The sequence below is a fragment of the Callionymus lyra genome, chromosome 5 (assembly GCF_982586985.1).
Source record: "Callionymus lyra chromosome 5, fCalLyr1.hap1.1, whole genome shotgun sequence".
Taxonomy (NCBI): Eukaryota; Metazoa; Chordata; class Actinopteri; order Syngnathiformes; family Callionymidae; genus Callionymus; species Callionymus lyra.
The window spans coordinates 18,517,203-18,542,170 of record NC_141822.1 but is presented as its reverse complement, the minus strand read 5'-3'; the positions used below and the strand labels follow the sequence as shown (position 1 = coordinate 18,542,170).

General features: G+C 37.9%; 1 protein-coding gene across 1 annotated transcript; it reads right to left on the bottom strand.

Annotated features, from left to right (window-relative positions):
- Positions 1 to 1,108: 1,108 nt before the first annotated feature.
- LOC148079659 (protein FAM163B-like) lies at positions 1,109 to 24,830 on the bottom strand. The gene is made up of 3 exons (XM_087791309.1): positions 24,483 to 24,830; positions 4,100 to 4,215; positions 1,109 to 1,828 (listed from the first exon to the last, which is right to left on the bottom strand). Exons 2-3 carry the CDS (start codon positions 4,190 to 4,192, stop codon positions 1,391 to 1,393), a joined length of 531 nt encoding a protein of 176 aa, XP_087647435.1. The 5' UTR covers positions 4,193 to 4,215; positions 24,483 to 24,830; the 3' UTR covers positions 1,109 to 1,390.
- Positions 24,831 to 24,968: the final 138 nt, after the last annotated feature.

The following is a 24,968-nucleotide window of genomic DNA, read 5'->3' as shown; positions in this document are numbered from 1 at the left end:
ATCAAAAGTTATAAAAGCTCGACAACAACCATTTTCTGAAACCCTACTAAGCTTTTTTTGTAAACAAACAAAGTTCATGTTGTTAATAATGTTTGCTAGACGCGCCCAGAAGGCGAGCATTATTTCACCAGCGATCTAAGATTAGCAGCCGCTCTACACAGAGTATCAGATGACGGAGCTCCACAAAAAAAGCCCTAAAGGTGTTTCTACAGTGTACCGAAAAAAGTACTGCCGAAAGATGAGTGTTAAAAGTAATCATTGAAAGTAAGTAGATGTCTCCTGGCTCAGCTTTTATTTTAACTATAACTGTGTGGTTAAGAAATTCGAATTCAATCCAAACAATGAAACAGACAAATCATATTATTAAAAAACACATCAACCTTTAATTGAGGAAATAACTTATTTTCTACTGAAGTCAATTTTGGTCAAAAATAAATCCGGGGACAATATATTTAAGCCTAGATTTATCACAAGGTGGTTAATATTTTGTCCTCTGATGCTGATGAGAACAACCTGTTGGTCAAATTTGGGTTTCGAATCTAAAAAAACAGTTGCAGTATCTTTTAAATGGGCACCACAGAATACGTCTAATATGAATGGTTTGAATGTGATCGGTCAACCAGCTAACGTGGCTACATTAGGGTTCGTTTTGGATGAACACATATATCTTTCTGACCTCATTATGATCCTTTTTCCTTCTGAGTCTGAGTCGAATCAAGACCAATTTATCCATGCAACGGTCCAGTTCCACACATCAGGACCAGGAAGGACAATTGAAGAGTGGATGTCCAAAAACTTGTAGAGCATAAATGTCATGAGAAAATACCCTATTCTGGAAAAAAAGAAAACTTGAGGTTGTCTGTATGTGTTAAATAAATGTAAAACTCTATGAATGTTTCAAATATTTACTATATTTACGCACGATCACCAGCGTTCTCTTAACTAGGAAAGATAAAAAGTGGTGAAAAAGACTTCCATCTTCCGTGAGCCCTTGATGTGAAGAACGTCTGACACAACATTCTTCCTCCTGACAATGTCTACAATCTGAAGTTGGAGTAGCAGGCAGATGGATCTGTCATTAAAAAAAAAGAAAAAGTTTTGGCCACTGTGACCCAACGAAGCTTCTACTAAACAGTTCAAAGAAAAACATGTGCATGTTATTGTCGACATTAGATACTTTAAAATCATACAATATTAATAATATCTCAGTCAAAATACTTTAAACTCTGTATTGACCCAATTGTAAAGTTCCTGGGCTTCAGCATAGTACGTTTAATAATCCTGTCCTGAGAGTCTTTTAAACTGTCCGTCGTGCAGAAGGGGACAGAGTTAGATCGGGCCGGACCGGACCGCCGGAGTCACGAGGCCGTAACATCCCGGATCCAACCCCTCAGACATCAGTGCTGATGCTGATGCTGCGCGTGAACATGTCCCTCATGGTGACCGACCGGGCCAGGTTGGGTTTGCGGTAGTTTGTAATGTTGACGGGCACGGGCAGGTCCAGGTCCTGCTGCTTGACGCTGCGGTAGCTGACCCGCTCGCCGCCGTTGATCAACCCATCCGGCTGGTGGTGGATCTGTGGCTGAGGAGGCTGGAGGTAGAAAGGCAACTCATAGTGCGTGCACGATGGGCAGAAGGTCTGCGACCGGGTCAGTTTGCGGGCCATCGGCGGCGTGGAGAAGAGGGCGGGGCCATTGGGGATGGAGGAGGCGGCGGCCGTCGCCGCCACTATGTTGTGGTTGGAGTGAACGGGCGGCAGGCGGGAGGTGACGGCGAAGTCCGGCTCCTCCTCCTCCGACTCAGACTCCTCCTTCTTACAGCAGTAATACTACGAGGAGAGGAGACAACAGTGAGTGTTTCAGGAAAAAAACCCATTTATTTTGGCTTAATTATCTCTGCAATAACTGTTATCTCAGGGTCAAGGTGACCCGGAGGGCCCAAAAACAAACAAATACAAGGGATACCTGAAAGACATTTGTTTTCAGGCCTTTGGGTCACCTTGACCCTGAGATAATACAAGCTTTAAAAATGATGACACTCCCAATATTACTCACACCATATACTTTAGGAAGAAATAAAATAAAATAGAATTTCTTGACCAGGTGTTTGACTACAGGTGTGTCAAGTTTTTAACGTTAAATAAAACAGGTCACACGTGTCAGCTGACTCGAGGTCAGGGTCAAGATAAGATAATTAAGATACATTGAGACCCAAGAATAAAAAGACAATATCATAATCTGACTTCCTGCTACAGAGACTTAAACTGATTTTGATGTTTTAACCATACATACCATACTTTTTAACCATACATTCGTAGTTTTTTTTTTGTGTTAAAAAAAATAAATATATATATGTATGTATATATATATATATATATATTTGGCTTTTTAAACAATGTGAGGGAACATTTTCTTGCAACTAATCAATCTAGTAGATATTAGACATAAAACTGTGTTTAAGATATTCCTTCAGACATAAATGTTGAATAAAACCATAACATTATGAATAAAGCGAAGTGCATCTTGTACAATATGTATAAATTGAAGATGTCACAATAAAAATATATAATTTGTGGATTTAATTCCTGAGGCAGAAGCACTTATCAACACATATTTACCTCTTGTTTAATAAGAATGTATGATCACACATGTGTTTCTGATTTCTGTCTAAATCTGGTATTCAGCTCCAGCTATGATCTGGATTTAATGCCTGGAGGGATGAACCTTTGAACACCAGGATCAACCACAGAAACATCTTATATATAAATATATAAGCATTACGTATGCTGGTGGCGTAGCTAGAGGGCTGTAAACAAGATTTTTTATCTCACAATTTTCAAGTGTATCGCTCCAAACTAGAGCTTTAAAAGTTATTTGAATTGATTTTCTACTGCTTTTCTTTATTGTAAACAACCCTCGGAGTTCCTTTCTGGTGATGTCAAACCTACTCACTAGATAAAACAAGAAAAGATAAAGAAAGTTGGATGTTTTCTAACAACGCTTTAGCACCTTAGCTAGCATAGCAATGGTATGCTAGAAATGCTTACTCTTGACAACTATAAAACATTAAAAAAGCATGTTTAAATTGTTTTAATTATGTTTATTACATTTTTTATTTAATTACAGATCAGTTCTAATTCTTTAAAGTGACATAATCAATTATTAAGCTAGCATAAATTCTTATCAAAACAGAGCCAAGCTCTGAAGAGAGGCCCAAAAAGAAATGTGTTTGTGGTGTCCCTTGTGGGATAACACAAAAACATTTGTTTTCGGGCCTTGGGTCACCTTGACCCTGAGGAAACACAACGGCAAAGACTAAAGAGCTTGTCTGAACTATTTTACAGAAGGACAGATTGGACGAGGATGCTCGGGCCCCAACAGCTCATATGACGTTGTTTTTAACCATATAAATTGAATTTAGATTTAGTTTAAAACACGTCAACTGACAACATAAAATGTATTTGTCTTTTACTAACGTTGACCAACACAAAATCTCTTATTCTCCAGTTAAATAAGTAAAAATACTTGTTTCAATCCTCATATGATATTGAAAAGCAATGCTAATAATGTTTTATTTTTGGAATTGTGTGTATTCTGTGTAGAATTATACAGATTTAATCAAAGAGCTGCTAATGGGACCCAGGCTTGAAATGCCTGAATATGAATTAGTATTTCGATTTAGAGATTATTCCCCAAGTAGAGAACATCTAGTGGCTTCAGGGTCTAAAAAGAAGTTATTAATCAGCCCTGGCAGAGAAAGAGCTGAGCTAAAAGGCAGCATGATATATATCTGGCTTACACCTGTGGCCCCTGCAGATTATAGAGGACAATTTGGAGAAAACAAGTATTAATGCAAAAACAAATTAAATATAATAAACAACAACAACAAACAAATATTGAAACAAATTTTGTTTTTTCATGCTTTTTTTTTGGCAAATGCTCATAAATGACTAAACTAAACATATTTTAGATTGCCTAAAATCGAGTTTGCTAATCTTGTCTGCGTCACAGTTTCTTCTTGTCCAACATTATCCTCATCTTTAATCTGCTGAAGCTGCGAAGAGATTTGTGGAATCTGTGGAGGTCTGAAAGCGGCTCACCTGCAGCCTGCAGTAGCACAGTACTGCGATGATAAGGAGTAAGATGACAGTTGCAAGAATTCCACCTGTGATGACCACTGTCCCGGCTGTCATTCGAATGACTCTCCATCAACAGCCTGCAGACAGGAAGAAGAAGAAGAAGAAGAAGAAGGAGGAGGAGGAGGAAGATGATGAAGCAGGAAAGGAAGAGAATTCATCAGCGCGGCGGCTTCATTAAGTGGATTATAATTCAGCAGAGCTCATCGGATTATGTAACAGTTATGAGAGATGTAATCAAATAATGCAGACGGAGTTTCACAGAAAGTGAAGGAGCGACAGGGGAGGTATGAATGGAGGACGAGAGATGGAGTGAGCAGGCAGGAAACAACGAACAGATGAAGTGAGCGGTGATTGAACGCAAATAAGGAAATGGGGTCAAGATGATTTGAGCGACGGGGATGGAGAGAAGATGAGTGGGCAGGAAATGAAGAGAACGCATGATGCGACGGATGAGGAGGAGGGAGAGATCGTAAAGAAGAAGATGAAAGGAAAACAGATCCAAGTTTATGATAATTAAATAGAGAGTGATAAAACAAGCCTTTGCCCTTCATCCAACAAAAAGGAAGTCAACAGAAGGATTTGACTTGAAAATTATATTCTTTTATCATTAAAAAACTGAGGGTTCTAAAGTCACAGCATGAAACATAAACGAGGTCATGGATGACTTGTGAACTTTAACCTTGAAAGAAGGCAGTTGTACTCTTAACTTCTCAATAATCAATATCCTCCAGATCAATAACCAGGTCTACAGTTTACACTTTTGAAAAAAGTCTAATCAATAATAGCATATCAGGTTAAAATGAAGGGAAATAAAACAATATTTGGTTTAAATTAATTTATTATCAATAAGAAAAAGGTAAATATCGGAAAAAGTTGATCTTTAGATATTGATTATATTTCTTGACTTTATTAATCTTTGAGTACTATCGACTGTTTACTTTACTGAACCTCAAACATTAAAAAATACAATCAGTTTTTGTTAACTTTGCTTATATTTTAGTGTAGGCCTGAAAACAAATGTGTTTCTGGTATCCCTTGTGTTACTTCAGGCTCAAAATGAATCAATAACACAAGGGTTAACAGAAATAAAGGGTCCGGTGATAGTTATCTTAAGACACATTTAAGAACAAACTGAAAAATGGAAGAAAAGAATGTGAGCAAAAATATACATATGGAATATAGAGCAGGGGAGGATTATTAACTTGCCTGCAGTGACAATGTTTTATAATGTAGTGACAGGACATTGAACAAAAAAAAACAATACAAAATAAGGACAAATAGAATATGATTAGTTGACCCAGTGTAATTATTACACCAATCATTTTCTAGATTTAGAAAAAATACGATAATATTTTCTATTTAACTTTGACTGGAAAACTTTTTTTTTGCATAAAGATGCATTCTCAAAAAGACAGGCAAGAAATTCTAAAAAAAAAAAGAATTAAATATAAATGTAAGTAGAAAAAATGGAAACGGAGAAAAACAAAATCCTACATAAAAAATCTAAATGCGCGGAGAAAAAAAGGAAATATATAATTAAATAAAGTATCATTTCAACCTCTTAAGGGCCACACAAATACATGAAAAGGGTCACATATGGCCCCCGGCTGCACTTTCCACAGCTCTGCTACTTTCATTCCATTACAAAAATAATTGAAAGTGATTTTCTCAAACCAAATAACACCAGACTTGATAGTAATTTGAACACGTGCATGAGAAGCTTTTTTTTTTCTAAATTTAATCCAAATCCAAAGAGTTAATGAATAAATTATCCTTCCACATGATTGACTGTCGCGATGAAATAAACTCAATTTCCCATTTTCATTGTCTTCCTCGGTCCAGCAGCCTGTTTGTGAGTCACATCATGGGTTTTTTTGAGCTAAATTCAGCAGCAGGTTTCATCTTCCTGACTCACTTAATCTCTGCCAAAATAGAGGAAACAGCGGTTTGTTGCAGTTTATTCCATTTTATCTGCAGGTTCTCCCGCGCGTCGCACAGACGCCCTGCGTTGTGGATAATTGCTGTAAACCAAAAATAGGCCAACAAGCCTGTTGCTAAGCTATGACTCAACCGTGATGCTATTATCAGACGCGAGCACATGGTGGTGCAGCCATGACTGGGACGTCAACACAAGCGCAAGTCAAAATACTGGAGGGAAATCAGCACAGCGGGAATTTGAACTTCCAGATTTAAAAAAGGAGTTCCACCTCAAAGGTTCTACTTAAAGTCTGTCGTCCAACCAGGTCTAAAAGAAGGGAAAAAAAGAGCAACAATTGGAAAGTTTTATTTCAAACATGGGCTAAATTTAACCGTTTGAGTGTAGTAACATGGTCCCTTCAAGGTCAAAATGTTTAATTTAGAATGGATTGTTTATCATTCATTAGAAGCTTTTAAAACGACTACACGGTCTTTGCTTTATTTTTGTCAAGTATTTATTGACCCTAAAAGAGATTTAATTGAATATTTGAAAAAAAAAGTTATTTTGTATTAGGTTAAAAAAGGTCAAAACATCTGCTGAATAAACAAAATGCTAGGATAAACCTGCTGCTAGCTTAAACGATTAAATATTGTTTTGTTTATTTATTTGTATATTTATTTATGGCTAAATTCCCATGAATTGTCTCAATTTCATGAATTGTCTGCATGATTTTGTTTGAATAATGTCCAAGAAAAGTTTATAAATAAGTAACAACTTTGAGAACTGCTAAATGTTGGTGGTGCTAGCAGCTGGCTAGCACTCACTAAACTTTATGTGGTAAAAGACTGAACAAAAAAAGAAGAAACAAATGACATTGTGATAGCATTATTATTTGCCGTTCTTTTAAAAATCCATAATCAGCTACTGTCTCAGGTAATAACTTAAAGAATTCAGCATTTATTATCCACAATATTTTCCTCTCTAAACTAGCATGCTTAGCACTAAAGGCTAATGTTAGCTTTATTATAAAAATCTGTATTACCTTTATTTAAATGTATTAATTTACATTCATTCTATGTTTGTTAGTTTGTTAAAACAGTAGATCAATGTTGGAAAATGCCAAATGAAATTTGTTTATGCGACGAGTACTTTTGAGGTGGAGACTTCTGGGATTGATGACACGCGGTGACAAACCTTAAAGCTTGACCAATCCCAGTAGAGTGGGTGTGGTTGTGTTAAACAATATTGAAGTGGGCGGGGCTTAAGCACATTTTCTAATATAAGATTGCGAAATTATCTTTTAAATCAATATTAAGCTTTATTTTACAACATTTTGTGTTTGGGTTCTCATTATATTTTGTGGCTCCTGAGGAAAATTGTATTTTCCACAACTGGTTTGTGTGGTTTTGGATGCATTTGGCTTCAGTGTTATTTATGCTCGATGGTCCCACCACAAGTACCACATCACCACCGATCAATACCGCGTGTAGTTGTGTCTCGGCCACATGAATAATGACCCGTGATGTCACCACAGCATCGGCGTCGGTAGAGACTCTCAAAGTCTTGTACTTTCTTAGAAAATCAATGCCCTCGTGGATGAATAATAGCAGGTGGAATTTAAAGTAGTCGTTGTGGAAAGATAACAAGCTAGTATCGACAAAATATCCAAGAGATCAATTCCTACCTTCAGCATAACTTAACAATGTGCCAGCATGTCTTTTCAAGCAGCTCTGAGTCGGTAAAAATAAATATTTGCTAAGAATATGGACCGTTTTTTGATGTACGCAAAACTAAGTAAGTAAGTAAATTGTATTTATATAGCGCTTTTCCAGACCAGGGTCACAAAGCACTTAAACAATCAAAACAATACTCAATAAAATATATACTTAAAAGGTCAAGATAACATCAAGAAAGTCCATGTGGGATTATCACCTAATACAGGGGTTTCGAAACTGCACCAACCCGCCTCAAACACCTGTGGTCTGGGAACCCCTTTGCAAAACACTGTAAATGCTTCAAAAATATTATGAAACATTAACTATTATACTGACTTTTATTTACGTTTTAATATTTGTATTCAGTACTTTATATTCCCATTCAAAACAATTTTAAAATGTATTTTTGTAGCATCTTCAACAAAAAATTCTTTCACAATGTCTGTGGTCGGTGGTTGACTCAAATCCATGTGGTACGAGTTTAATATTGCAGATTTCCAGGTCAAAGTTAGGTATTTTATTTGTATCTGGCCAAAGTTTTTGCATCGCATCGCATCGCATCGTATCGTATTGTATCGTATCGTATCGTAAAGCATAGCATAGCATAGCATAGCATGGTATCGCATCGCATCGTATCGTATCGTATCGTTCGTATCGTATCGTTCGTATCGTATCGTATCGTTCGTATCGTATCGTATCGTATCGCATCGTATCGTATCGTATCGCATCGTATCGCATCGTATCGTAAGGCATAGCATAGCATAGCATCGCATCGCATCGTATCGTATCGTATCGTATCGTATCGTATCGTATCGTATCGTAGCGTATCGTATCGTAAAGCATAGCATAGCATGGTATCGCATGGTATCGCATAGCATAGCATTGCATCGCATCGCATCGTATTGTATCGTATCGTAAAGCATAGCATAGCATAGCATGGTATCGCATCGTATCGTATCGTATCTTTCGTATCGTATCGTATCGCATCGTATCGTAAAGCATAGCATAGCATAGCATAGCATTGCATCGCATCGCATCGTATCGTAAAGCATAGCATAGCATAGCATGGTATCGCATCGCATCGCATCGTATCGTATCGTTCGTATCGTATCGTATCGTATCGTAAAGCATAGCATAGCATAGCATAGCATCGTATCGCTTCAAAGTCCATTCTTCCCTTTCCTTTTTGCAGGCCACGTAGTGCCACCTGGTGGCCCATCATTGAAACCCACTGACCTAATACATTAATTTCAAAGGATTGTGATTTTGCATTTTTGATAATATACTGATTGTTTTAAAATAAAATTCTGGTATATGCATTCTTATTTCAATGCCTGTTTAACCCCATAACGCATGTGCTAGCTAGTACAAATGGGTTACTTGCTGACTTAGCAAGCCGATGACTTTAATTGTTGCAGTGTGAAATGGGGGTTTCGGTGATGACGCTGGAAACGAGACCATTCGTTCTCATCAGCGAAAGGTCATGCTGCGGGTCATGGTGAAATAATGATCTTGTCAGACGCAAGTAGCACAAGGCAAGTGTGTGTTCTAGCACCGACACCAGCAGCGTCCGTCACGTTGCGCCGTATGCACAGCGTGTTACTCTCGGGACTTATTTAATCACGTCAGATGTGTTGCAGGACTTGATGCCACATGCTGATGAACGTGTGTTCATTGTTTAAAAACACACACCGGAGTGACTTCACCATGAGACAGTGAATTACTAACTTGTCCACTCAGCTTTTTCTGCTGGTATTCAACCAGTGGAATGACAAGAGGTTAGAGAGCAGAAGGGGAATAAACACACACACACACACATGCGATTATTTAGTTTGTTTTGTCGTGGCTAACATGCTCTGACAGCGCGCATGAGAATAAAGTGCAATGCTTTGATGAAACATGGCAGAGATCACGACGAAGGTTTTGCTAGCAATAATGTCAGCTGACAGGTTTACACTTGAACGCAGCCCAAATACCACTCCAGTCACACACAAGACAATAACACGCAACCAGAAACAACAGAATCCACGGAAGTACATCAAAAGCGGGGGAAAATACATAACACACAAACACAGACTCTGCTCAGTGATTTTTTTTTAAATCTCAAAAACATCTAAAGTTACTTTAGTTGCAGATAAAGTTAGATGTAAACAAGACACAAAAAAAACCTCCACGAAATGCTAGGCTAACCCTGCTGCTACCTTAAAGATACATTTCATTTTGTTTATTTTCTTTATGGCTACATTCCCATGAATTGTCTGCATGATGTTGTTTGAATAAAGTCCAAGAAAAGTTTGTTAAGAAGTAACAACTTCGAACAAACACACTGGTAAATGTTGCTGGTGCTAGCAGCTGGCTAACACTCACTAAACTGTAAGTGGTAACAGACTGAATAAGAATTTAAGAAATAAATTACATTGTGACCACATTATTATGTGCTGTTTTTTTTTAAATACGCACTCTGACATTAACTGTCTATGGTAATAAATGAAAGAATGCTGACTTCATTATCCACAATATTTCCCTCTCTAAACTAGCATGCTTAGCACAAAAAAGCTAATGCTAGCTAAAAGCTGTTTTACACTAATTTAATTATATTAATTTCCATTAATTCTATGCCTGTTAGTTTGTGAAAACAGTAGATTCCTGATGGAAAACGCCAAAGGAAGAATTTGTTTATACAACAAGCCCTTTGGAGGTGGAGGCTTCCGGGATTGATGACACACGGTGACAAACCTTTAAGCTTGACCAATCACAGTAGAGTGGGTGTGGTTATGTTAAACACGATTTGAGTGTGTGGGGCTTAACCACATTTTCTAATGCAAATGAAAAGAGACTTTTGTACAAACAGACACTGATGAGTACAATAGAGTCCAACATCTATTTAAGACTCACTTCAATCAACACATTAGTTGAACTTTAGCTCTCGACTACAACATCATTTGAACTACTTAGCTTGTACTCTTCAACTAAATAAATATAAATATCTAATACTCATAAAACCCTGATGTGAGTCAGACCCAATGGTGCAACTGGGGTCGAGGGGGGAACATTTAAAATCCAGATACCTATTCAATAACTCTTCCACCGCCAGTGACATTAGCACGAGTGAGTGATCCACCATAAAAACGCCAGCTGTGTCTTATGATGGAGGCTCTAATAGGAGAGCAGATTAATGGAGACCTGCCTGTATTTAATTATACCGCTCGCAAAATATCCCTCATCCATCCAGGTGACCTTGCTGACGTGAGAAGGCAGCGGCGTAACTCGACACGTGGCGAGCATACGTGGGGAACTGCAGAGTGTGATTGCCTTTCCTTGTCCTTCTTTCCTCGTACCATACATTTGTGCGTTCGTCCAGGATGGGATTATGCTTCCCGAGTTCAGTGATTTCAAAAATACACAAATACCAACTTCTGGCTCAGACACTTTTACTTCCTACGTTACAGATATACACTTTTTTTTTTCTTCCTGCATCTTCTTTTTCTAAGGTGACCTACAGTCTTTGAAGCATCTTTTCTACAGTTTTATTCCTCCTGGAAGATAGATTCACGACGAGTGTACGTGGTTCACTCGCTTAGAAAAAAAAAGCCAAACTTTACCTTCAGGCAGAAAAACAAAGCTGCCACATGGGGTGCAAGGAACTGCTGTAAATAGAACAAACCTGAACCCATTCTCAACTTCTAGCACAAATTTATCATAGGACGTTTTTCACATCGTTGACGCAGGTAAAAAGATTGCGTCCTCAACTACCTGCCCTCAATTTAACTAAACGAAACTTAAGTTATGTGTTACTTTATTGATATTATTATAACAAGAAAGGCACAGAAATACTAAAACTTTAGGATTTGTTTTTTTCTGTTTGAGTTTCTATGTTTTTCTGACCACTCAGTTTCTCAAAAACATCAACGTGGTTGTTTGTCTATACAGGAATAAGTGGAAGAAAATTAAGAATAATTCTTGGTTGTCTAACTTGTTATCTGGAAGATAAATTGCTTGCTTTCTAATACAATGTCTGCTTGTTGCCTGAATCATTTCCAAGGAAAGCTTTTTACAAATACCTTTTTTTTTCTTCTTTTTTGCTAAAGTTTGTTTTGCTATGAGCTGGCGAACACATTTAAGAAAAAGATGACCAATTTAAAATCATCATTGCGTTCTTTTTTGATATCCACAGTCTGTCGGTCACTTTAACAAATGAATGTGGTATGAATTTTCAACAATTTTTCTCGGTATGTTAGCATGGTTAGCTTGCTAATGCTATGGTTAGCCACATGCTTGCTTATACATTTAGGATTATTCCTTTTAATGCTTTTGAAGTATTTAGTATGTAAAAACAGTAGATTTCTGATGGGAAAGGCCAAAATAAAAGTAAAAAAATATATTTAAAAAATGTTTTTTTAACCTCTCGACTGGCCCAATGGACCCAAGGGGACACCTTTCGAGGGAATGAATTCTACTAATAGTTTAGGGTTTGTCATCAACACTCCCAATATCATTTTGTATCGAATTTGTATGGGTTTTTTTCATGTGCGTGATTTGGTTTCCTCCTGTATTTCAAAACCATATTTAGGTTGTTTTGAACAAATTAGCTGAGTTAGGCTCGAGCTTCTCTGCGGCCCAGAAGAGAATAGATAGATGAGTCTACTACCAATATGAAAAATAATACATTCATTCTTTGCTCAGGCAATTCATGGTCATCATTTAATCTAACACATTAGTAAATGTAAGTATAGAGAAAGATCATTCTGATCTTCAGGGAGAAGAAAAACTCACGTGAAGAGAACTAAAGAATCAAAAATATTGCCAAACGTTTTGATTCCTCGGGGCCTAAATAAGAAGGAGACTGGGATTGGTCTGTTCAGTTTGATGATTTTAATCCAGCTGTTGACATCGTGATGAATTTAAAGTTGTTTTAAGGACTTAATATTTAATCATAAATACATTGCACTCAAATACGTAGCATGACTATTATTTTGAGAAAACCTGAGATTTCAGCTACAGCAACAATGTCTATTTCGGATGAAAATGTCTATTTCTGAACGCACACATTCTCTGGTGATCAAATCTAATCAAGAGTTATTCCAGTCATGTGACAGGGATGACGTATAATCAAGTATTGTCACTCTGACATTTTCCGTTCCCTCCCCTCCGCCGCCATGTTGGACCCCCCGCTGTGAAAATAGCAGCGCTGCTCTGCGTAAGACAGCCAATCACGCCACAAGCTGAAGCCGAATTTAGCTCCGAGATTACAATTCCTCCGACTTCACGAGCCTGACACTGATTCAAAGCAGGAGGGAAAGAGGCCCACGGGCGGAAACTTCAACTCCTGTTGTGAACGCCACCGGACTTGAAGGTCCGCTCTGGATTTGGAACAGTATGTGATAATTACTTTTCTCTCACGTCGGATACTTTTGGCTAGAAGTGTTTGTCGACACATCAAAAGATCCTGTTGCGTTTAATTAAACGAATGATGTTCCAGGGGCCGCCAGGAAGATGTCGTGTGAGTTTTTACCATTCCATTTCCCATGATGCCTCGGAGCGTTTGCTATTCAAGAAGGTTTTATTTGAAACTTACCAGGACATTTTGACCAGGAAATACCAAAATAGTAAAACTCTTTTTTTTTCTTCGGATTTCAAGTAGTGGGAAATTGAAGTAAATCTATTTGCCACTCTTTATCCGATACTTTATACCTTTGCATTTCAAAATCTCGTCTTTATTCAGAACCTTCTGAAGGTACTTGGAGTCAAAGGAAAATGTGAGGTGCTGAACTCTCTCAATAAAAGTCTTGTGCATCGAATAAAAAAACCCATTTATAAGTCTTTATATAAACTCTATGACAGTTTGTAATCATGTAGGGCATCTAATAACAATCTTTTATGAGGTATATTCAGTATAAGTGGTCGACAAAGGGAAAGTGTTATTTGTATTAACATCGTACAATGTTTAACAATTATATAATATATAAATAAGTTTAAAAACTCATTAAACAAATATACAGTTTCTTTAAAACAGAGAGTTTGTTTGTAAGTTTCAAGACTTTGTTAAATTTGTTTTGCACTTCTTAGTCACTGTCCAGGATTTCAGTTTCTTCTTTCAGACATCATTTTTTAATTCATGAATGTTGGATTCTAATACTTTTTTAAAGCTCATTATAAGCTCACAGACATGATTATAAATAATCTTAAGGTCCTCTATTAATTTGTGTATTTTAATGTCATATTAAAGGTTTCATAATGTTACAGAGAGGACAGGTGAATATACGATATATTTATAACTATCATGCGATCACTGTGAAAACACATCTTTAGGAAAAAACTAAAAATATAATTATGTAATAGCTTCAGGCTTCTGAGCTTCAGGCTACGTAACTCTTCTTTGTGTTTCGTTTCTGTCGGTTTCATGACTCAAGCATCATAAAATCCATCATGTATATCATTGTAGTTCTGTCCGGGAAAAGCAATAAACTCTAGAGAAAGACCAGTCGTCCAGTTGCAAACGTAAACCTTCAGTAAATCAGCTCAGAGCACAAAGAATATTGATTCAATACATAGCAACGAATGCTTTAAAAATATCTCTCAAATAGCAAAACGAGAATCTGTTACGTTCACAGACGTGAATAAAAAAAATAGTCTGAATCATTTAAATTGACTTTAATTTATTAAAATCTGGATTTATTTTCTTGCAACATCTCATGAGTTTGATTTACGTCTAATCTCACAACTTTACCATGTCTTTTAATAACCCCCTGATGTCTGAGATGAATTGCAACTATTGATTATGCAAATGTAGTCCAGTCAACAGTTTCAGTTCTTATCACAGCAAACCTCATAAGAACCATTGTTTAAACTACATTTTTTTTTTGGTACGAATAAATGATTCGTAGCCTCCCTCACCTTTACATGTTTTGACTTCGGTTTTTGTGAGTACAACAATATCAACAACCTCCTTTACAACATCTTTGCTCCTCACTGTTGTCTTCCTCTCCTCCCTTTCCGACATTATTTCTCCCACACATTTATCTCCTCTACGTGTTTTGAATGACACCCTATGATGAGGTCATTTCTGGTCTTGTTCTCTCAATTCACTCGATATTGACGTATCCTCCGTGTCGGGTCCGACAGAATATACTCACAATTTATCGAGGCCAAGTGAAACAAATCATCAGGTCACATCAAGAGTTTCAACTTGACGCTCAACATCCACAAATGCGTATCGAGATGTCAAACTAATCTCAGATATACCATAAAAAGTCAGTGTTTTGACACATGTATTATACTGTCAAAAGATTTGTGATGTATCCTCGCACTGAGAAGAAAAACTGTTGAGAAGCAATTAAGGGTTTTCAAGGACTCTGACTGCAAACACTTGCTGGAAAAATTGCTTCAGCACTTTTTTTTTTTTTTTTTTTGGTCAAAGCTGTGACGAGACTGACAAAGTGAGGTCGGGGAAAAGCCTCCTTGCTCGCTGCCCCTTTTCCTTTCAAATCTGACCTTCCGGACGGAGTCTTCGGTGACTCTCAGACTGGACTGGGAATGTGTTTTTAAATGCTGACTCACCCTGGACTTTGTAAAAGTTCAGAGATCTCTCGGCGCTAAAGGACGATGTTAGAGTTGCATAAAGTTGCATAAAGTTTCCTCCAATAGAAATGAAATGCAGGGATATTTTTATTAAGTTAAAATCTCTCTACCATACGCAGTCAAATGAGATGAATGATCCTGCTTTTTTCTTCACTTCTTCTTCTTCTTTTCAGTTTTTCTATACCTATACGATGCTGCTTGTATATCATCACCCTGTGTAATCATATAAGGACTCCAAAAAGATGTTCCTTTGGATTTACACTTATTTGTTTTCTTTTCCACAATGTAGTATTTTTAACTTTGACTTATCTATTTATGGTCACTATCCTGTGTGAGTATACTTTTTTTACACACATATTTAAACATGTTTCGGTGCATCACTAACCCATCTGGTACTTATAATACGTTAGATTTAACATATTGTTAAAGTGCTGATACATGAGAGTGAACAGATTGTTTTTGTCTCCACCAAGTGTCAGGCTCATGTAACTGCAATGCTGGGTAACCACGGTTGCCAAATACCTCATGTACATGTGTATACAAAATGAGATTAGGGTTCTTGTTGTGTTAGTTTCTCGTTTTATCTTTCGGTTACTTCAAAAAAGTCTCTCAGTTCTTAACATAAAATACTTTCTCTGATCCACCGATGTATAGCACATTGGTGGTCACTGTTTTAGTGTACATGAGTCATGACTGTTTAAACAAAACTTCTTTTTTTTTTAATGTTACATCATACCACAAATCCCATTGTGTGAGGCAACAATCAACACTCCTACAAAGGTTGACCTTGTATTGTCACCTTCAGAAAATTCATTAACGTTGTGTTTATGATTTTCAGCTTTGTGGATATAAAAGGAAATATTTTCAGAGACCAAACTCTCATCGACCTACAACCATAAACAGTCGATTATTAATAATAGAATTTCCAGTAATGCCTGAACATCTTGCATTCACAGCTTTCCATTTAGACGGTAACTTAAAGATAAAACATGCAAACAAGTGCTATAATCCCACTTGACCAAGAGTAGATTCACCAGATTATTGGAAGCTCCTGTTCTAACTCTGCAGCAGTTGGACGTTCATGTATGGAGATAAAAAAGAGTTATCATTATTATAAGAGCCCTCAATGTCATACTCATGTAACGCTAGAGACAAAAACCTGCTTCGGTCTCACAGCTTTTCATCTCATCCTATAGTTTAACCTCCCCAGTCATTTTCTACGCTGTCTGCGTCTCCGCTCGGATGAAAACTGCAGTTTTAATGATAGAACTACAAAAGTAATGACACAGCCTTTGTGTCACTTCGCACATTCTGCATCAATCAAGTCGGTAGCGATTATTTTCTTTCATACTCATGTGTGTTTGAGATGTTCAAGTGACTGTGGGAACAGGATGTTCAGATAGTGAAGAGTACTGAGCTGACCCGGTCTGACCGGCACACTACTGTACACATGACACCAGCTGCAGGTCAGTGAACATTTATACCCGGCTAACTTTAGACGCTATGAGTCATCAAAACTCAGGTGTGTCTGCGGAGGATACAGTGGCTCGGGGGGTTTGGGGGGTTGGGGAGGAAATGTCACTTCACCGGAGTTCCTGACGCAAAAATAGAAGCTGTAGTGTCGGCAGGAGCAGGGTGTCATTTGTTTGGAGCCTCAAGGAGACCACCTTTGCAAGGTTTTCCGAGCAATGTGGGTGGAAACGGTCCAAACGGGAAGGTGATCTTGCTCTGGAAGACTTTGCTTTTCTGAACTTTATTTCATCATAGTTGTGATGTATAATCTCATTATGGATTCCCGTTGATGTCAAGGCGTCAAAGTTCTGGTCTAATCGGGTTCACACCCTATAAACCTTTTACCTAGTCCAGCAGTGGAACTGTTCCTGTGAGCCCATCCCATCTCCTGACCCGAGTCTTTATATCGTACTTCTTCAAAAAGACACATCGTATGTCAGGGTAACATTATACGTTATCCTTAAAGATCTTACGTGCCACACTTTTAGAGTATGCATGGAATGTACAGCATGTAAGTAAGTAAGTAAGTAAGTAAGTAATATTTATTTATATAGTGCTTTTCGAGACCAGGGTCACAAAGTAAGTCATTTGTACTTATGTAGCGCTTTTCCAGACTAGGGTCACAAAGCGCTTAAACAATCTAAACAATACTCAATAAAGTATATACTTTAAAGGTCAAGATAATACTGAGAACAACACAGGAGTTCCAGAAAATCAAGGAAATGTATGTAATGAAGCATGTAGCATGTCGTCATGGCAACAGTGTCAATCGTTGCCGTAGGAATACTACACATGGTGCCAGGATGTCTGTCGTCTGTCACCTTATATAAAGCTTTGCCCCATCTTTGCAAAGCTAGGTAAGATACACTTAAGCTACACATAGCTGGTGAGTTGATCTCCGGTGGAATCAAACAAAATGTCTGACAAGGAAAGATTTCCATTGGGATGTTGTAAACGGTCACTAACAACAGATAATGTTTCATGAAGTGTCTTTTATAAGATTTGTGTGTGAAAAATTGGATACGATGGTACCATGTCATAAGGGAGAGTCAAGAGATGAAGTTAAAAAGGAGTTTGTTAGTATCTGCTACCTCAATATTTGAGTAGGTGAAGGTGGGAATTCACATTTATCTTAGGTTAAGACTATTAAGACTTTCCAGGACAACTGAGAACTACAAAGAACCATCGTGTTCCAGGACATGCTCAAGAGCCTCCATCCACTGGGAAATTTCCTGACATCCTTTATTAGAAACTTATTATGGCAGCGTGTTACCATGATATTACTTATAGAAGTGGATGGGCAACATTTATTTGTTATAACAATGCGTCTTGCAAATAAATTGTATATCTTTGGAAAGCTTGTTTACACCTCTTTTTTTTAATGGTGCTACACTTGGGAACATTTGTTGGTGGGGTGAGCAGCCTAGCTAAGTATCTTTGCTTCCCTGTCAAACAGCTTATTCTGATGTTGACTTGTTTGGTGGATTTGGATGATTTCAATTTGAAGAAACAAGCCATATTGGCAAGTTAACCATGTATTGATTTAACAAACAAAAGCCTCAGCAGTGTGTGGCATCTCTCCATGGCAGTGGGCCATATTGTTCTGCAAATTTTGACTGCAAATATGAAGAAGACCAGAGCCTTGACAGGGTGAGGATGCTGCTTTCTTGGGGTGTGGTTATCTTGGGACACTTCGAGGCCTGTCTTAGACATCCCCCGTTAGATGGAACTTGGACTTCAGTTTGGAGACGGTACTAGAGCTTTCCCCAAACAATGTCACAAATTGATCATGTGGAACACCAGCTCCAAGTTTCTTCATCTACTGACCACTGTAGCACAAGCCATTTGCACATCAGGTGCCTGATTGACAGTATCTGGGGGAACTACAAGCTAAAAGAAAGAGTCAACAATGACAGAAGAATTATCAAAAGATTTTGACTGGCCAGAGATTTGTCACAAATCTTCATGTCTACAACCCAGATACTTAGTTCTCTTGCTCACCCGACTAATGCTTGTTCCTTACATGTGTTGCAACATTTAAAAGGGGAATAAATGGACTCTCTAATAATAGTAATTAATTATTTCTAAAGTGCCTTTCTCAGACCAGGGTCACAAAGCACTTTAACAATCAAAAACGATACACAGTTAAAATGCTTAAAAGGCCAAGACAACATAGAGACAAACACAGCAGCTCCAAGAAAATGAGGAAAAAGCACAAATAAACATTTCTTAAGATGACTCTGAAGATCTTGAAGGAGTCAGTAGATCATCAAACACAGAGGGAGAGGAAGATCTTTCCAAAGCTTAGGAGCAACAGTCTGGAAGGATTTCTCTCCTCTGGTCCTGAACCGTGTTCATGAACCATCAGTAGATTCTGATCCACAGACCTCAGAGCCCAAGCTGGGGTGTAAGGCTGGATCAGATCAGTGATGTAAGGAGGAGTCTGACCATGAATAGATCTGAAAGTATGAACCAGAATTTTTGAATTGTTCCTGAAAGAAACTTGAAGCCAGTGAAGACTTTTAAGGATCGTAGAAATGTGAGTTCTTCTACTAGAGCGGGTCAAAATTCTCACTGCAGAGTTTTGTATCAACTTAAGCGAGACAGATCCTTCTTGTTTAGACATGAAAATAAACTGTTACAATAGTCTAAACGTGAAGATACAATCGCATGGATTACAAGCTCCAGATCATGTTGTTACACCATTTTCCTAAATTTAGAGATTTTCCTCGGTTGAAGGAAACCGTTTTGGCCAGTTATTTGCAGTGTTGTACTAGAGACACGTCTTTGTCAAATACAACACTTAGGTTTTTCAGTCACAGTACTGGCTCAACCCTAAATAAGATTTATTTTCAACCTTACAACACAGAAATGATTGACCAAACATAGGTTTCCTTACTTTTTTGTTAAGTCCATCCGATACTGGGACATAGAGGAAATGTTAGCTTAGCATTGACTGATCAGTGAATTAATCTAACGCTGGATCAGTCCCTCACTAGAACTCAGCTCTGACCCAATGCTTTTTGAGATTTTCTAAAAACTGTGACCGGAGCCACAGAAAACGCTCCTCTGGCAAGGGAACATACCGTGATCTCCAGAACTAACTGGCGTGTCTGGTAAGAAGAAAGGTTAAGAAAGTATTGTGTCTGTGATGTTGTATAATTGGTGGTGGTGGTCCCCTGCCTGACCGGCTGCATCCACTCATGTGTGTGCAGAAGCTGCAGCAGATCTGAAGTAACTATGGCGACGCAAATTTAAAGAGGATTTTTTAAAGAAGATTTTCTGTGTGTTTTCTTTAAGTAGGCGTTTTTTTTTTTGACAACTTTCTGACCTCTTGAACTTAACTTCTCCGACTATGGAAGTGGAGACAGTGGAGAGAAAGAGCTGAAGGATGTTATCTAAGTTATACATTCAGATATGTTTTTGTAAATCTTTATTTAACGCCCAGCATTGTTTGCATGAAAGAGTGAACTCCAGGAGTTCATTACGAATGTAACACTGTGTCCTTCTCACAGCTCCTGATCAGTATGCTCCCCCTGAACGTGTCCCTCCGTTTATCTGATTATACCCAAACCACCTCAGCCACTTTGTCTGCCAACGACTTTTGCTGTTCCTTTTAATAGCCTTATTTCCAACTCCATCCATCTCAGTCCAATCTCACGTCTAATCTGCAGACACACTTTTCCAGCCGCCACTGGATTTGTTCCTCTTCCTTCATAATCTCTACTTTCAGCTGCCAGTCCTTAACTTAGCGGCGCAGTATTATAACAAATCTGCTCTTCACACTGTCCATATGTGAGCCATCAGCCGAGGACCGTGGGCCATATCAGTGAGTTATTTAATTATGTTATTTCTATATTAAAAGTTGAATTTTTGTTGAATAACTGAATCAAAATCTAAATACAAGTAGAGTTTTTTTTTATAATTGCAATACAAATGACAATATTTACATTAATTCCAATAATGAAAAAAAAAGTATTTTCTCAATTTGAATCCACCATGATGAATTGACACAACATTGATTTTTTTTGTCACGTGATCTTCGTGCTCACGGATGATTGGCCGAAAGTTTTAAGAAATATTTCCGTACTTCTTTGTTAATGTCTTGTGGCACTATATTATACCAATGTTTTTTTATACTGAATTAAAAAAGATACAGATTAAGAATATATAGAATTAAGATAATTTATGTTTTAATTATTGGGATTAGAACGTTTAACTTTAGAAAACCAATAGTAAAAAAATGATAATTTAATGCCTACAAAATGTTCAAATAATTCAACATTTTAAATGTTAAAATCAACCCCTTAATATCCTAATGGCACTGATATACTTCCATAAACTATAAAACTGATCATGAACAATGTTCTAACTTATTTTAATTTATAGGTTCTTTATTTTAGGATTTATGTTTTTCCTTCATAGCATTTGTCCTTTTATAGGAATTTCTTTTTTTGGTTAAAATAAAAATATTTTGATTATAATTTTTTTGGGACTGTATAGGAAATAATAATAGTATTAATTACAATAACAAATAGTCTCTTGTATGCACTGAGACTGGATTGCAACCTCTTCAGTGCATCCCCTGCCTCTCACCCTCAGTAGCTGGGATAAGCTTCAGCTCAACAACCAAGGTAAGGGAATCAGCAGTAGAACTTACGCATTGTATCTTTTCCCTTTTAATGCTTGTGTTTTTTTGTAGTTTTCCCATCAAAATATGGCTTTTTTTTCTTACATTTGATATTTTTCTATTGGCTGTACGGCCCCTCACTTCAGTCACAGATGATGACCTCAACATAATTTCCCCCATTTTTTCAAATAATTTGGTCAACGTTTCAACAAATGAATGTATTTTTTAGACGAAAGGTAAGTTTGAAGGAGAGTCAAGCATCTGACCGAGATTAATTCTCTCAAAAATAATCAGCTTCATGTTGATGTTAAATCTTCTGTGACCCTCAGATTCTCCATATGGTGCGTGTAACTCATGACAATAGGTGGACTGCTTCCCCTTCCCTTCCGCCTCCCTCCAGTCTAACATGATTTTTTTTTTTACAATCCCAGCAGTGGATGAGGGCTGCTGACCAGCAGCGTGTGCACTCGCTCACGTGCACTGGGAATCCATCCGTGCACGAGCATGAAAGGGTGTAGCTGTTAAAGGGGGAGGGGAGGATGGGTGGATGAAGGGAGGAGGAAACTGGTGGTGACTGTTTAACATGATCATTGGGATCCATAGCCCCCTCCCCCATCTCCAATCCATCCATCCCAGTTTGCCGGTGCACTCTTTATCTCTCCCACGGCGGGTGTATCAATGGCGCCTCGTCCCCACAGAGCATTTAAAAAGGTGATTAAGCTTGATGTGTGAGCAGACGTTTAGGGCCCACCAGAAACCAGAGGGTCTGGTAATTGCACCGGCTCCTCCTGCAGCACCCCCCACCCTGGCTTTATGGGAAATCCTCCTCACAGAGACGCCTTCTCATGTTTTTTCATCACCCATGTGTCTGAAATTTACACTTCCATCCAACTCGTCTCCTCGTCCTTCAACCCCCGCCTCCTCCTCCTCCTCCTCCTCCTCCTTCTGCTCCTTCCTGCTGTTGACGTTGGTCAAGAAACAAAAATATTGGTCCGGTCGGAGTTCAGTGTGTTTATGAACGACGTCCCGGAGGACCGCGAGGTTGGTCCGGGGGTCATCGGCGACGTCGCCATGGGAACGCAAGCCCCACCCTGTCAAGCTAGCGTCTCTGTTTTTTCCGCTCTCCAAATCTATCTCTCGGATGAAAGTCAAGGATTAAGAGACGCGAGAGCGGAGCGTCGGCTGACAAAAACACAATCACACGAGTACGTCGGCAGACGCTGACCTCTGACTCTGCACACCAGGTCACCGGTGGAGATTGAAGAGGAGAAGTTTGGCCACCGTGGACGTCTAAAAACAGCTCAATATATCTGGACGGATGGATGGTTCACTGCACCAGACAATGTAATGCTGTCCGATGATATACGATAACACTATAGCAAACATCACTACATTGTATCATATACACATATTTTTCTCCCAATATATAGACTTAAAACTATACTGTTAATGTTATGTACTTAAATAGTCTAAATGATAATAAACAACAATATTCTTAGCTATACCATAACACATGCTACGTTACATTATAGTTAACCATAATATATTATATTGTGTTATAACCTATACTATAACCTATGCTACAATTTTTTTTTTAAAAATAATTACTTAGCTAAAGTACTGAATATTCCATCAAGTTACAGGTTGGAATCCTATCAGTTACCTGTGTTATACTATTTTAAATCTCTGAGCTACACCTTTATTCATATTCTTTACTATGTTTAGTCCTTGTTTCTCATTATTAATTTTTTTTTTTTAATTAACGAATTATCATGGTTTTATTTTCTTATTTCTTGTATTTACCATGAAGCCCTTTGAGATCAATCAATGTTAAGATAAATGCATTATTTATTTATTTTTAAGGTTTATAATATCACTTCCAGAAAGTAGTAAAGTTTTCAATTACAATGTATAAATAAATGATATAAATATACTTACTTTTTAAAAATGATATATATTTTTTAAAATAAACACTGAGAAATAAATGTGTGGGTTCTTGTGTGTACATGAGGACTGTGGACAATTTTAAAGATTGGAATGTTCCCCTGCCAGATTGCAAAAGTGTTGGTTATGTAGAAATCAGTGTATATTTTAAGCCACTCTTCATATTTTTTTAATGGATCCTTAATATCTGACAAGATACTTTCAAAATGTTAAAATGCAGTCGCATGTCAAGAAAAATAAGCCATTACGACCTAAAAAGATGACATTAACACAACAAGCTTTACTCTGTAGCTGAAGTCGAGTTGTTCCTGCAGATGTGCTGCAGCAGAAATTACTTAATGTCAGGTCAATTTGGGGGAGAGGAACATTTAAGCAGATATAAGAACATGAATACTTGATGTGAGTTTCTAATAAAAAATAAATGGACGAGGTTGACAGTTTAAATGCGACACATGAAACTTGAACACACAGCTTCTGATGTTTGCTTTCATTCCCACAGTAAAGATTCAATGATCAATGTATAAAATATTATAGTTTTGGGGCTTTTTTTATAAGCATTGTGGACAGATGAGCTGTTCAAGGTGTCCTGGGAGAACTCGAATAACACTTCCTGTCCTTCTCAAATGTGTTGCTGGCGGACACTGTAGCAAACAGTTGGTGATGGTAAAGTGACATGCTGTCTTTCTCACCATGTGCTGAGCAGGAAAGTCTGCTGTGGAAAAATCACCATAAACCTCCATCCACCTCTTATCATTCACAAACTAAAACATGCCCCCATTTTTTTTTTTTTGGCTTCCCAAAAACACACACAGCATGTTCTGTGGAGAAGGTTGGACTATCATTAAATATACATGACAGAGAAGAAGAAAGAAAAAAGCTTTTATGTGTCTGGACTGTGTATCTGTCCATGGTGCTGAAGGCAAACTTGCAGACTTGATCACACAATAACAACTCTGCATGCTACACACACACACACACACACACACACACACACACACACACACACACAAAAGTGAGGTGATATGTGAAGAGGTTTGATTCACTAACCTTTAGATATAAGAAGAATTCAGCAGGTGTCGGATGGAGATCAGGTCCCGACCTTAGTTTGTCTTCACTTCAGCCAAAGAAAATGTGACTCAAAAAAGGTCTGAAATCAGGGTTTTAAAAACAAAAATAATCGTTGTAGATGGTAGAAATGAAACCAAAAAAAACAAGGCGTCCTCACAAATGTCCACCTTAATTTCTACTTTGCAGACGTTGGTCAATGTGGTTTTTAACCTCGTCTTTGGTTACAAAATCCGACCCAAAATCGGTCAAAAATAAGAAGCGAATGTGCTTCGGAAGGGAAGACGAGGAGCTGCAGCGAGACTTCCAGCCACCGCTTGAATGGAGTTATTTGAGAGTGAAAAAAAACGAACGCTGTCCGCAAAAATACAACACACTCCTACGCAAACAGCGTCGACGTGCGCGTCGGGGGAGGAGACAAGGACGGAGGATGAGTGAGATCTCCATCCACACAACCTCACCTTCCAG

What these genes read in the sequence shown, in the direction of transcription:
- LOC148079659 (XM_087791309.1), bottom strand. Translation starts at nt 4,192, where the DNA reads ATGACAGCCGGGACAGTGGTCATCACAGGTGGAATTCTTGCAACTGTC. An exon ending in TGTGCTACTGCAGGCTGCAG is followed by an intron (nt 1,829 to 4,099) that starts GTGAGCCGCTTT and finishes CTCTCCTCGTAG; the next exon opens with TATTACTGCTGTAAGAAGGA.